General features: G+C 47.5%; 1 protein-coding gene across 2 annotated transcripts in view; it reads left to right on the top strand.

Moving 5' to 3' along the window:
• Positions 1-14,042, top strand: part of LOC124256345 (amine oxidase [flavin-containing] B-like) — a 54,483-nt gene that overhangs the window by 27,211 nt on the left and 13,230 nt on the right. Inside the window, exons 8-12 of one of the 2 annotated variants that reach the window (XM_046690333.1) lie at positions 9,920-10,069; positions 10,356-10,515; positions 11,092-11,236; positions 11,698-11,755; positions 12,178-12,275. In XM_046690333.1, the coding sequence (XP_046546289.1) occupies positions 9,920-10,069; positions 10,356-10,515; positions 11,092-11,236; positions 11,698-11,755; positions 12,178-12,275 (611 nt within the window). The remainder of the gene's footprint in view (positions 1-9,919; positions 10,070-10,355; positions 10,516-11,091; positions 11,237-11,697; positions 11,756-12,177; positions 12,276-14,042) is intronic. The other variant, XM_046690334.1, reaches the window with a different exon arrangement.

The following is a 14,042-nucleotide window of genomic DNA, read 5'->3' as shown; positions in this document are numbered from 1 at the left end:
TGTCAACATGATGTAGCACAGGTTGAATGTTAGTCTCAGTCTGCCCTCCACCCACAGTGACCTCAATGTCAACATGATGTAGCACAGGTTGAATGTTAGTCTCAGTCTGCCCTCCACCCACAGTGACCTCAATGTCAACATGATGTAGCACAGGTTGAATGTTAGTCTCAGTCTGCCCTCCACCCACAGTGACCTCAATGTCAACATGATGTAGCACAGGTTGAATGTTAGTCTCAGTCTGCCCTCCACCCACAGTGACCTCAATGTCAACATGATGTAGCACAGGTTGAATGTTAGTCTCAGTCTGCCCTCCACCCACAGTGACCTCAATGTCAACATGATGTAGCACAGGTTGAATGTTAGTCTCAGTCTGCCCTCCACCCACAGTGACCTCAATGTCAACATGATGTAGCACAGGTTGAATGTTAGTCTCAGTCTGCCCTCCACCCACAGTGACCTCAATGTCAACATGATGTAGCACAGGTTGAATGTTAGTCTCAGTCTGCCCTCCACCCACAGTGACCTCAATGTCAACATGATGTAGCACAGGTTGAATGTTAGTCTCAGTCTGCCCTCCACCCACAGTGACCTCAATGTCAACATGATGTAGCACAGGTTGAATGTTAGTCTCAGTCTGCCCTCCCACCCACAGTGACCTCAATGTCAACATGATGTAGCACAGGTTGAATGTTAGTCTCAGTCTGCCCTCCACCCACAGTGACCTCAATGTCAACATGATGTAGCACAGGTTGAATGTTAGTCTCAGTCTGCCCTCCACCCACAGTGACCTCAATGTCAACATGATGTAGCACAGGTTGAATGTTAGTCTCAGTCTGCCCTCCACCCACAGTGACCTCTCAATGTCAACATGATGTAGCACAGGTTGAATGTTAGTCTCAGTCTGCCCTCCACCCACAGTGACCTCAATGTCAACATGATGTAGCACAGGTTGAATGTTAGTCTCAGTCTGCCCTCCACCCACAGTGACCTCAATGTCAACATGATGTAGCACAGGTTGAATGTTAGTCTCAGTCTGCCCTCCACCCACAGTGACCTCAATGTCAACATGATGTAGCACAGGTTGAATGTTAGTCTCAGTCTGCCCTCCACCCACAGTGACCTCAATGTCAACATGATGTAGCACAGGTTGAATGTTAGTCTCAGTCTGCCCTCCACCCACAGTGACCTCAATGTCAACATGATGTAGCACAGGTTGAATGTTAGTGTCAGTCTGCCCTCCACCCACAGTGACCTCAATGTCAACATGATGTAGCACAGGTTGAATGTTAGTCTCAGTCTGCCCTCCACCCACAGTGACCTCAATGTCAACATGATGTAGCACAGGTTGAATGTTAGTCTCAGTCTGCCCTCCACCCACAGTGACCTCAATGTCAACATGATGTAGCACAGGTTGAATGTTAGTCTCAGTCTGCCCTCCACCCACAGTGACCTCAATGTCAACATGATGTAGCACAGGTTGAATGTTAGTCTCAGTCTGCCCTCCACCCACAGTGACCTCAATGTCAACATGATGTAGCACAGGTTGAATGTTAGTCTCAGTCTGCCCTCCACCCACAGTGACCTCAATGTCAACATGATGTAGCACAGGTTGAATGTTAGTCTCAGTCTGCCCTCCACCCACAGTGACCTCAATGTCAACATGATGTAGCACAGGTTGAATGTTAGTCTCAGTCTGCCCTCCACCCACAGTGACCTCAATGTCAACATGATGTAGCACAGGTTGAATGTTAGTGTCAGTCTGCCCTCCACCCACAGTGACCTCAATGTCAACATGATGTAGCACAGGTTGAATGTTAGTCTCAGTCTGCCCTCCACCCACAGTGACCTCAATGTCAACATGATGTAGCACAGGTTGAATGTTAGTCTCAGTCTGCCCTCCACCCACAGTGACCTCAATGTCAACATGATGTAGCACAGGTTGAATGTTAGTCTCAGTCTGTCCTCCACCCACAGTGACCTCAATGTCAACATGATGTAGCACAGGTTGAATGTTAGTGTCAGTCTGCCCCTCCACCCACAGTGACCTCAATGTCAACATGATGTAGCACAGGTTGAATGTTAGTCTCAGTCTGCCCTCCACCCACAGTGACCTCAATGTCAACATGATGTAGCACAGGTTGAATGTTAGTGTCAGTCTGCCCTCCACCCACAGTGACCTCAATGTCAACATGATGTAGCACAGGTTGAATGTTAGTCTCAGTCTGCCCTCCACCCACAGTGACCTCAATGTCAACATGATGTAGCACAGGTTGAATGTTAGTCTCAGTCTGCCCTCCACCCACAGTGACCTCAATGTCAACATGATGTAGCACAGGTTGAATGTTAGTCTCAGTCTGCCCTCCACCCACAGTGACCTCAATGTCAACATGATGTAGCACAGGTTGAATGTTAGTCTCAGTCTGCCCTCCACCCACAGTGACCTCAATGTCAACATGATGTAGCACAGGTTGAATGTTAGTCTCAGTCTGCCCTCCACCCACAGTGACCTCAATGTCAACATGATGTAGCACAGGTTGAATGTTAGTCTCAGTCTGCCCTCCACCCACAGTGACCTCAATGTCAACATGATGTAGCACAGGTTGAATGTTAGTCTCAGTCTGCCCTCCACCCACAGTGACCTCAATGTCAACATGATGTAGCACAGGTTGAATGTTAGTCTCAGTCTGCCCTCCACCCACAGTGACCTCAATGTCAACATGATGTAGCACAGGTTGAATGTTAGTGTCAGTCTGCCCTCCACCCACAGTGACCTCAATGTCAACATGATGTAGCACAGGTTGAATGTTAGTCTCAGTCTGCCCTCCACCCACAGTGACCTCAATGTCAACATGATGTAGCACAGGTTGAATGTTAGTCTCAGTCTGCTGCCCTCCACCCACAGTGACCTCAATGTCAACATGATGTAGCACAGGTTGAATGTTAGTCTCAGTCTGCCCTCCACCCACAGTGACCTCAATGTCAACATGATGTAGCACAGGTTGAATGTTAGTCTCAGTCTGCCCTCCACCCACAGTGACCTCAATGTCAACATGATGTAGCACAGGTTGAATGTTAGTCTCAGTCTGCCCTCCACCCACAGTGACCTCAATGTCAACATGATGTAGCACAGGTTGAATGTTAGTCTCAGTCTGCCCTCCACCCACAGTGACCTCAATGTCAACATGATGTAGCACAGGTTGAATGTTAGTCTCAGTCTGCCCTCCACCCACAGTGACCTCAATGTCAACATGATGTAGCACAGGTTGAATGTTAGTCTCAGTCTGCCCTCCACCCACAGTGACCTCAATGTCAACATGATGTAGCACAGGTTGAATGTTAGTCTCAGTCTGCCCTCCACCCACAGTGACCTCAATGTCAACATGATGTAGCACAGGTTGAATGTTAGTCTCAGTCTGCCCTCCACCCACAGTGACCTCAATGTCAACATGATGTAGCACAGGTTGAATGTTAGTCTCAGTCTGCCCTCCACCCACAGTGACCTCAATGTCAACATGATGTAGCACAGGTTGAATGTTAGTCTCAGTCTGCCCTCCACCCACAGTGACCTCAATGTCAACATGATGTAGCACAGGTTGAATGTTAGTCTCAGTCTGCCCTCCACCCACAGTGACCTCAATGTCAACATGATGTAGCACAGGTTGAATGTTAGTCTCAGTCTGCCCTCCACCCACAGTGACCTCAATGTCAACATGATGTAGCACAGGTTGAATGTTAGTCTCAGTCTGCCCTCCACCCACAGTGACCTCAATGTCAACATGATGTAGCACAGGTTGAATGTTAGTCTCAGTCTGTCCTCCACCCACAGTGACCTCAATGTCAACATGATGTAGCACAGGTTGAATGTTAGTCTCAGTCTGCCCTCCACCCACAGTGACCTCAATGTCAACATGATGTAGCACAGGTTGAATGTTAGTCTCAGTCTGCCCTCCACCCACAGTGACCTCAATGTCAACATGATGTAGCACAGGTTGAATGTTAGTCTCAGTCTGCCCTCCACCCACAGTGACCTCAATGTCAACATGATGTAGCACAGGTTGAATGTTAGTCTCAGTCTGCCCTCCACCCACAGTGACCTCAATGTCAACATGATGTAGCACAGGTTGAATGTTAGTCTCAGTCTGCCCTCCACCCACAGTGACCTCAATGTCAACATGATGTAGCACAGGTTGAATGTTAGTCTCAGTCTGCCCTCCACCCACAGTGACCTCAATGTCAACATGATGTAGCACAGGTTGAATGTTAGTCTCAGTCTGCCCTCCACCCACAGTGACCTCAATGTCAACATGATGTAGCACAGGTTGAATGTTAGTCTCAGTCTGCCCTCCACCCACAGTGACCTCAATGTCAACATGATGTAGCACAGGTTGAATGTTAGTCTCAGTCTGCCCTCCACACCCACAGTGACCTCAATGTCAACATGATGTAGCACAGGTTGAATGTTAGTCTCAGTCTGCCCTCCACCCACAGTGAGTGACCTCAATGTCAACATGATGTAGCACAGGTTGAATGTTAGTCTCAGTCTGCCCTCCACCCACAGTGACCTCAATGTCAACATGATGTAGCACAGGTTGAATGTTAGTCTCAGTCTGCCCTCCACCCACAGTGACCTCAATGTCAACATGATGTAGCACAGGTTGAATGTTAGTCTCAGTCTGCCCTCCACCCACAGTGACCTCAATGTCAACATGATGTAGCACAGGTTGAATGTTAGTCTCAGTCTGCCCTCCACCCACAGTGACCTCAATGTCAACATGATGTAGCACAGGTTGAATGTTAGTCTCAGTCTGCCCTCCACCCACAGTGACCTCAATGTCAACATGATGTAGCACAGGTTGAATGTTAGTCTCAGTCTGCCCTCCACCCACAGTGACCTCAATGTCAACATGATGTAGCACAGGTTGAATGTTAGTCTCAGTCTGCCCTCCACCCACAGTGACCTCAATGTCAACATGATGTAGCACAGGTTGAATGTTAGTCTCAGTCTGCCCTCCACCCACAGTGACCTCAATGTCAACATGATGTAGCACAGGTTGAATGTTAGTCTCAGTCTGCCCTCCACCCACAGTGACCTCAATGTCAACATGATGTAGCACAGGTTGAATGTTAGTCTCAGTCTGCCCTCCACCCACAGTGACCTCAATGTCAACATGATGTAGCACAGGTTGAATGTTAGTCTCAGTCTGCCCTCCACCCACAGTGACCTCAATGTCAACATGATGTAGCACAGGTTGAATGTTAGTCTCAGTCTGCCCTCCACCCACAGTGACCTCAATGTCAACATGATGTAGCACAGGTTGAATGTTAGTCTCAGTCTGCCCTCCACCCACAGTGACCTCAATGTCAACATGATGTAGCACAGGTTGAATGTTAGTCTCAGTCTGCCCTCCACCCACAGTGACCTCAATGTCAACATGATGTAGCACAGGTTGAATGTTAGTCTCAGTCTGCCCTCCACCCACAGTGACCTCAATGTCAACATGATGTAGCACAGGTTGAATGTTAGTCTCAGTCTGCCCTCCACCCACAGTGACCTCAATGTCAACATGATGTAGCACAGGTTGAATGTTAGTCTCAGTCTGCCCTCCACCCACAGTGACCTCAATGTCAACATGATGTAGCACAGGTTGAATGTTAGTCTCAGTCTGCCCTCCACCCACAGTGACCTCAAATGTCAACATGATGTAGCACAGGTTGAATGTTAGTCTCAGTCTGCCCTCCACCCACAGTGACCTCAATGTCAACATGATGTAGCACAGGTTGAATGTTAGTCTCAGTCTGCCCTCCACCCACAGTGACCTCAATGTCAACATGATGTAGCACAGGTTGAATGTTAGTCTCAGTCTGCCCTCCACCCACAGTGACCTCAATGTCAACATGATGTAGCACAGGTTGAATGTTAGTCTCAGTCTGCCCTCCACCCACAGTGACCTCAATGTCAACATGATGTAGCACAGGTTGAATGTTAGTCTCAGTCTGCCCTCCACCCACAGTGACCTCAATGTCAACATGATGTAGCACAGGTTGAATGTTAGTCTCAGTCTGCCCTCCACCCACAGTGACCTCAATGTCAACATGATGTAGCACAGGTTGAATGTTAGTCTCAGTCTGTCCTCCACCCACAGTGACCTCAATGTCAACATGATGTAGCACAGGTTGAATGTTAGTCTCAGTCTGCCCTCCACCCACAGTGACCTCAATGTCAACATGATGTAGCACAGGTTGAATGTTAGTCTCAGTCTGCCCTCCACCCACAGTGACCTCAATGTCAACATGATGTAGCACAGGTTGAATGTTAGTCTCAGTCTGCCCTCCACCCACAGTGACCTCAATGTCAACATGATGTAGCACAGGTTGAATGTTAGTCTCAGTCTGCCCTCCACCCACAGTGACCTCAATGTCAACATGATGTAGCACAGGTTGAATGTTAGTCTCAGTCTGCCCTCCACCCACAGTGACCTCAATGTCAACATGATGTAGCACAGCACAGGTTGAATGTTAGTCTCAGTCTGCCCTCCACCCACAGTGACCTCAATGTCAACATGATGTAGCACAGGTTGAGATGTTAGTCTCAGTCTGCCCTCCACCCACAGTGACCTCAATGTCAACATGATGTAGCACAGGTTGAATGTTAGTCTCAGTCTGCCCTCCACCCACAGTGACCTCAATGTCAACATGATGTAGCACAGGTTGAATGTTAGTCTCAGTCTGCCCTCCACCCACAGTGACCTCAATGTCAACATGATGTAGCACAGGTTGAATGTTAGTCTCAGTCTGCCCTCCACCCACAGTGACCTCAATGTCAACATGATGTAGCACAGGTTGAATGTTAGTCTCAGTCTGCCCTCCACCCACAGTGACCTCAATGTCAACATGATGTAGCACAGGTTGAATGTTAGTCTCAGTCTGCCCTCCACCCACAGTGACCTCAATGTCAACATGATGTAGCACAGGTTGAATGTTAGTCTCAGTCTGCCCTCCACCCACAGTGACCTCAATGTCAACATGATGTAGCACAGGTTGAATGTTAGTCTCAGTCTGCCCTCCACCCACAGTGACCTCAATGTCAACATGATGTAGCACAGGTTGAATGTTAGTCTCAGTCTGCCCCTCCACCCACAGTGACCTCAATGTCAACATGATGTAGCACAGGTTGAATGTTAGTCTCAGTCTGCCCTCCACCCACAGTGACCTCAATGTCAACATGATGTAGCACAGGTTGAATGTTAGTCTCAGTCTGCCCTCCACCCACAGTGACCTCAATGTCAACATGATGTAGCACAGGTTGAATGTTAGTCTCAGTCTGCCCTCCACCCACAGTGACCTCAATGTCAACATGATGTAGCACAGGTTGAATGTTAGTCTCAGTCTGCCCCTCCACCCACAGTGACCTCAATGTCAACATGATGTAGCACAGGTTGAATGTTAGTCTCAGTCTGCCCTCCACCCACAGTGACCTCAATGTCAACATGATGTAGCACAGGTTGAATGTTAGTCTCAGTCTGCCCTCCACCCACAGTGACCTCAATGTCAACATGATGTAGCACAGGTTGAATGTTAGTCTCAGTCTGCCCTCCACCCACAGTGACCTCAATGTCAACATGATGTAGCACAGGTTGAATGTTAGTCTCAGTCTGCCCTCCACCCACAGTGACCTCAATGTCAACATGATGTAGCACAGGTTGAATGTTAGTCTCAGTCTGCCCTCCACCCACAGTGACCTCAATGTCAACATGATGTAGCACAGGTTGAATGTTAGTCTCAGTCTGCCCTCCACCCACAGTGACCTCAATGTCAACATGATGTAGCACAGGTTGAATGTTAGTCTCAGTCTGCCCTCCACCCACAGTGACCTCAATGTCAACATGATGTAGCACAGGTTGAATGTTAGTCTCAGTCTGCCCTCCACCCACAGTGACCTCAATGTCAACATGATGTAGCACAGGTTGAATGTTAGTCTCAGTCTGCCCTCCACCCACAGTGACCTCAATGTCAACATGATGTAGCACAGGTTGAATGTTAGTCTCAGTCTGCCCTCCACCCACAGTGACCTCAATGTCAACATGATGTAGCACAGGTTGAATGTTAGTCTCAGTCTGCCCTCCACCCACAGTGACCTCAATGTCAACATGATGTAGCACAGGTTGAATGTTAGTCTCAGTCTGCCCTCCACCCACAGTGACCTCAATGTCAACATGATGTAGCACAGGTTGAATGTTAGTCTCAGTCTGCCCTCCACCCACAGTGACCTCAATGTCAACATGATGTAGCACAGGTTGAATGTTAGTCTCAGTCTGCCCTCCACCCACAGTGACCTCAATGTCAACATGATGTAGCACAGGTTGAATGTTAGTCTCAGTCTGCCCTCCACCCACAGTGACCTCAATGTCAACATGATGTAGCACAGGTTGAATGTTAGTCTCAGTCTGCCCTCCACCCACAGTGACCTCAATGTCAACATGATGTAGCACAGGTTGAATGTTAGTCTCAGTCTGCCCTCCACCCACAGTGACCTCAATGTCAACATGATGTAGCACAGGTTGAATGTTAGTCTCAGTCTGCCCTCCACCCACAGTGACCTCAATGTCAACATGATGTAGCACAGGTTGAATGTTAGTCTCAGTCTGCCCTCCACCCACAGTGACCTCAATGTCAACATGATGTAGCACAGGTTGAATGTTAGTCTCAGTCTGCCCTCCCACCCACAGTGACCTCAATGTCAACATGATGTAGCACAGGTTGAATGTTAGTCTCAGTCTGCCCTCCACCCACAGTGACCTCAATGTCAACATGATGTAGCACAGGTTGAATGTTAGTCTCAGTCTGCCCTCCACCCACAGTGACCTCAATGTCAACATGATGTAGCACAGGTTGAATGTTAGTCTCAGTCTGCCCTCCACCCACAGTGACCTCAATGTCAACATGATGTAGCACAGGTTGAATGTTAGTCTCAGTCTGCCCTCCACCCACAGTGACCTCAATGTCAACATGATGTAGCACAGGTTGAATGTTAGTCTCAGTCTGCCCTCCACCCACAGTGACCTCAATGTCAACATGATGTAGCACAGGTTGAATGTTAGTCTCAGTCTGCCCTCCACCCACAGTGACCTCAATGTCAACATGATGTAGCACAGGTTGAATGTTAGTCTCAGTCTGCCCTCCACCCACAGTGACCTCAATGTCAACATGATGTAGCACAGGTTGAATGTTAGTCTCAGTCTGCCCTCCACCCACAGTGACCTCAATGTCAACATGATGTAGCACAGGTTGAATGTTAGTCTCAGTCTGCCCTCCACCCACAGTGACCTCAATGTCAACATGATGTAGCACAGGTTGAATGTTAGTCTCAGTCTGCCCTCCACCCACAGTGACCTCAATGTCAACATGATGTAGCACAGGTTGAATGTTAGTCTCAGTCTGCCCTCCACCCACAGTGACCTCAATGTCAACATGATGTAGCACAGGTTGAATGTTAGTCTCAGTCTGCCCTCCACCCACAGTGACCTCAATGTCAACATGATGTAGCACAGGTTGAATGTTAGTCTCAGTCTGCCCTCCACCCACAGTGACCTCAATGTCAACATGATGTAGCACAGGTTGAATGTTAGTCTCAGTCTGCCGCTCCACCCACAGTGACCTCAATGTCAACATGATGTAGCACAGGTTGAATGTTAGTCTCAGTCTGCCCTCCACCCACAGTGACCTCAATGTCAACAGGTTGTCTCTCATCACTGATGGAGCACACTTTGACTGCTAATCTCAGTCTGCCCTCCGCCCACAGTGGATACAAAGTAAACAGGTTGTCTCTCATCAATGATGTAGCACACACTGAATATTAGTCAAAGTCTCATGAGGCATCCAAGATCTATTTAACTTAGCCATTGTTTATTTCTTTTCCCAGGAGAAGAAGGTTGTTGGAGGGACCCAGCAGTTGTCTGAGGGGATGAGTGACTGGCTTGGTGCCGATGTTCATCTCAGCTCCCCCGTCACCAGCGTCACACAGGATGATGCAGGAGCAATTGTCCACACCGTTGATGGGAAAGTCGTCAAGGTCAGTGATTCACACTTGACACACTGTTGGTACCTTTATGAGTCATGCTCTCTCGATCAATGGTTGAAGTAGTATAAAGCTCTACAGACTTGACTATTGGTACAGAATACCCACGGAAACACATGCTTGAGAAATGTTGATAAACGTACAATCACAAGGAAATGGGCAAACAATGCCACTGTAGCTGCATATTTCTGATAGTGATACAAAACCTATGAAAACTTGAATGATTATGAAATACCATACTGGTTCGGGTGACTTAAAGAATGTATTCTCTTCACCTCAGTGTACATACGTGATCAGCGCCATGCCACTCACGCTGCTATCCAGAGTGCGCTTCTCCCCTCCACTACCTGGTCTCAAGGCCCAGTTGATACAGCGAGTCCCCATGGGCTCCGTCATCAAGACTAACTTGTTCTACAGCACCCCGTTCTGGAGAGAGCTAGGTTAGCACTTGTCGGGATACATGAAACTGAGAGCTGGTCTGCTGTTTTTGATGGACCGCCTCTGTGGTGTAGTGGTTAGAGCGTCCGCCCGGAGAGCGGAAGGTCGCAGGTTCGATCTCCGACCGCGTCATACCAAAAGACGTTAAAATATGGTACTTGTTGGTCCCTGCCTGGCGCTCGGCAGTAATGGGTACAACAAGGACTGGTCGTCTCGGAGTCAGTATAATGTGTCTGAGTGGGGTATTCATGCTTCACTGCGGCATGGTATCTCAGTGGGCTTGCACTATTAAACCAGCTTAAGTCGGGGCTAGTACAAGCAGCCGCACATATACATACACACGCATGCACGTCATATGAGCGAAATATTCTCAAGCACGACGTTAAACCCTATTTCACCTCACCTGTTTTTGATGACTTTACAGATCTAAGGGGCACAGCTGAAATTCTAAATATCTACGTATCACAGCTGAGATTTAAAGTATCTAAATATCACAGCAATGTTTCATCACTAGTGATGTACAATGTTACAGATCTACGTGGATATCTGTTTCACTACTAGTGATGTATGATTTGCAGATCTGAGTGGAATTGCTATGAGTGACAATGGGCCATCTGCGACATGTTTTGATGACACAAAGCCAGACGGCTCCCATCCTTCGATCATAGCCTTCATCCTGGCTGACCAGTGTCGCAGCCTCAGTCAACTTACAAAGGAAGAGAGGTGGGTCACTGTTTATGCCAGTCATCTCTATCAAAACAGCCTGTAAATACTCGAATCTGGTCCAAGAAAACCACCAGTTGATAACATGATCACCATCCATGGCCATCAGTGTGCCATGTCAAATTGTCAGTATGTTCACCGTACTTGTGCCACTACTAGAAACATATTCTGTCTCACACAGATTGTAAACTCCAAAGTCCAACCACTTATTGAGGAGGAAGAACATTGTAATATTGGGATAATCATTATACACAAAACCTGTGACATCTTGACAGATGTCAACATTATATGTATACATCTGTCTGTAGCTTGTCGTTTAACCCAAAACCTGTTAGGATGTTTAGAGTGTATGTAATGGTTTCCTTATCAGAAAAATCAGACCTGAGACACTCGTTTTTGTTAGAATAGTATTTCATGATATCATACATATGATATGATACAGGTGTTATACATCGTTTCAGAAAGCAGAAGCTGTGTCAGCAATATGCAGAAACATTCAAATGCAAGAAGTTTTTGGAGGTAAAGGGTTTGATGTTTGTAAATAGCTACAGTTTTTGTGAAGTATGGTATTTCTAGAGTGTCATTTATGATCTGTTTACATGGGTAAATTTAATAAAGAGAAGAACATATTTTTTTAAAAATATATATCTGTATTTTTTTATTTTTGAACCATTTTCACAGCTGCACGTGGGCTCCAACATGCAGAGTAGAGATCAAGTCAAGTTTGTTTATACAGTTATAATGACAATGCAAAATGAATCAGTCATTGAACAGGTTGTGACATGTCGACCAGAATTTGTAAAAAGCGTTGATTCTAGAACTTAACGTAGCCGCATGTTTGTTTAAATTGTAATATTGAGTAAGCTAAACATATTTGGTTTAGACAATTTGACATCAATCCTCTTTAGACGTTTCTTATCACTGATACAATACCTCTTCAGCCTGTGGGGTATGTGGAGAAGAACTGGATGGAGGATGAATATTCTGGGGGATGCTACTCGGTCATACTTCCACCCGGGGTACTGACACAGTATGGAAGGTAAGCTGTATTCTAGGGTGTGGAACACAACCAACCTTCCCCTGGGGTACTAACACAGTATGGAAGGTAAGCTGTATTCTAGGGTGTGGAACACAACCAACCTTCCCCTGGGGTACTGACACAGTATGGAAGGTAAGCTGTATTCTAGGGTGTGGAACACAACCAACCTTCCCCTGGGGTACTGACACAGTATGGAAGGTAAGCTGTATTCTAGGGTGTGGAACACAACCAACCTTCCCCTGGGGTACTAACACAGTATGGAAGGTAAGCTGTATTCTAGGGTGTGGAACACAACCAACCTTCCCCTGGGGTACTGACACAGTATGGAAGGTAAGCTGTATTCTAGGGTGTGGAACACAACCAACCTTCCCCTGGGGGTACTGGTGTGGAACACAGTATGGACAGGGAAGGTAAGCTGTATTCTAGGGTGTGGAACACAACCAACCTTCCCCTGGGGTACTGAACACAGTATGGAAGGTAAGCTGTATTCTAGGGTGTGGAACACAACCAACCTTCCCCTGGGGTACTGACACAGTATGGAAGGTAAGCTGTATTCTAGGGTGTGGAACACAACCAACCTTCCCCTGGGGTACTGACACAGTATGGAAGGTAAGCTGTATTCTAGGGTGTGGAACACAACCAACCTTCCCCTGGGGTACTGACACAGTATGGAAGGTAAGCTGTATTCTAGGGTGTGGAACACAACCAACCTTCCCCTGGGGTACTGACACAGTATGGAAGGTAAGCTGTATTCTAGGGTGTGGAACACAACCAACCTTCCCCTGGGAAGGTACTGTAACACAGTATGGAAGGTAAGCTGTATTCTAGGGTGTGGAACACAACCAACCTTCCCCTGGGGTACTGACACAGTATGGAAGGTAAGCTGTATTCTAGGGTGTGGAACACAACCAACCTTCCCCTGGGGTACTGACACAGTATGGAAGGTAAGCTGTATTCTAGGGTGTGGAACACAACCAACCTTCCCCTGGGGTACTGACACAGTATGGAAGGTAAGCTGTATTCTAGGGTGTGGAACACAACCAACCTTCCCTGTGGGTACTAACACGGGTACTAACACAGTATGGAAGGTAAGCTGTATTCTAGGGTGTGGAACACAACCAACCTTCCCCTGGGGTACTGACACAGTATGGAAGGTAAGCTGTATTCTAGGGTGTGGAACACAACCAACCTTCCCCTGGGGTACTGTATGGAAGGTAAGCTGTATTCTAGGGTGTGGAACACAACCAACCTTCCCCTGGGGTACTGGTATGGAAGGTAAGCTGTATTCTAGGGTGTGGAACACAACCAACCTTCCCCTGGGGTACTGACACAGTATGGAAGGTAAGCTGTATTCTAGGGTGTGGAACACAACCAACCTTCCCCTGGGGTACTGACACAGCATATATGGAAGGTAAGCTGTATTCTAGGGTGTGGAACACAACCAACCTTCCCCTGGGGTACTGACTGTACAGGGTGTGGATGGAAGGTAAGCTGTATTCTAGGGTGTGGAACACAACCAACCTTCCCCTGGGGTACTGACACAGTATGGAAGGTAAGCTGTATTCTAGGGTGTGGAACACACAACCAACCTTCCCCCTGGGGTACTGACACAGTATGGAAGGTAAGCTGGTACTAACACAGCTGGTAAGCTGTATTCTAGGGTGTGGAACAACCAACCTTCCCTTACCACACAGTATGGGGTACTAACACAGTATGGAAGGTAAGCTGTATTCTAGGGTGTGGAACACAACCAACCTTCCCCTGGGG

This window comes from Haliotis rubra, unplaced genomic scaffold (genome assembly GCF_003918875.1).
Source record: "Haliotis rubra isolate DU_JTF1 unplaced genomic scaffold, ASM391887v1 Scf625, whole genome shotgun sequence".
NCBI lineage: Eukaryota > Metazoa > Mollusca > Gastropoda > Lepetellida > Haliotidae > Haliotis > Haliotis rubra.
Note: the sequence above shows the minus strand (reverse complement) of the source record. Positions and strands in the feature narration are given on the sequence as shown.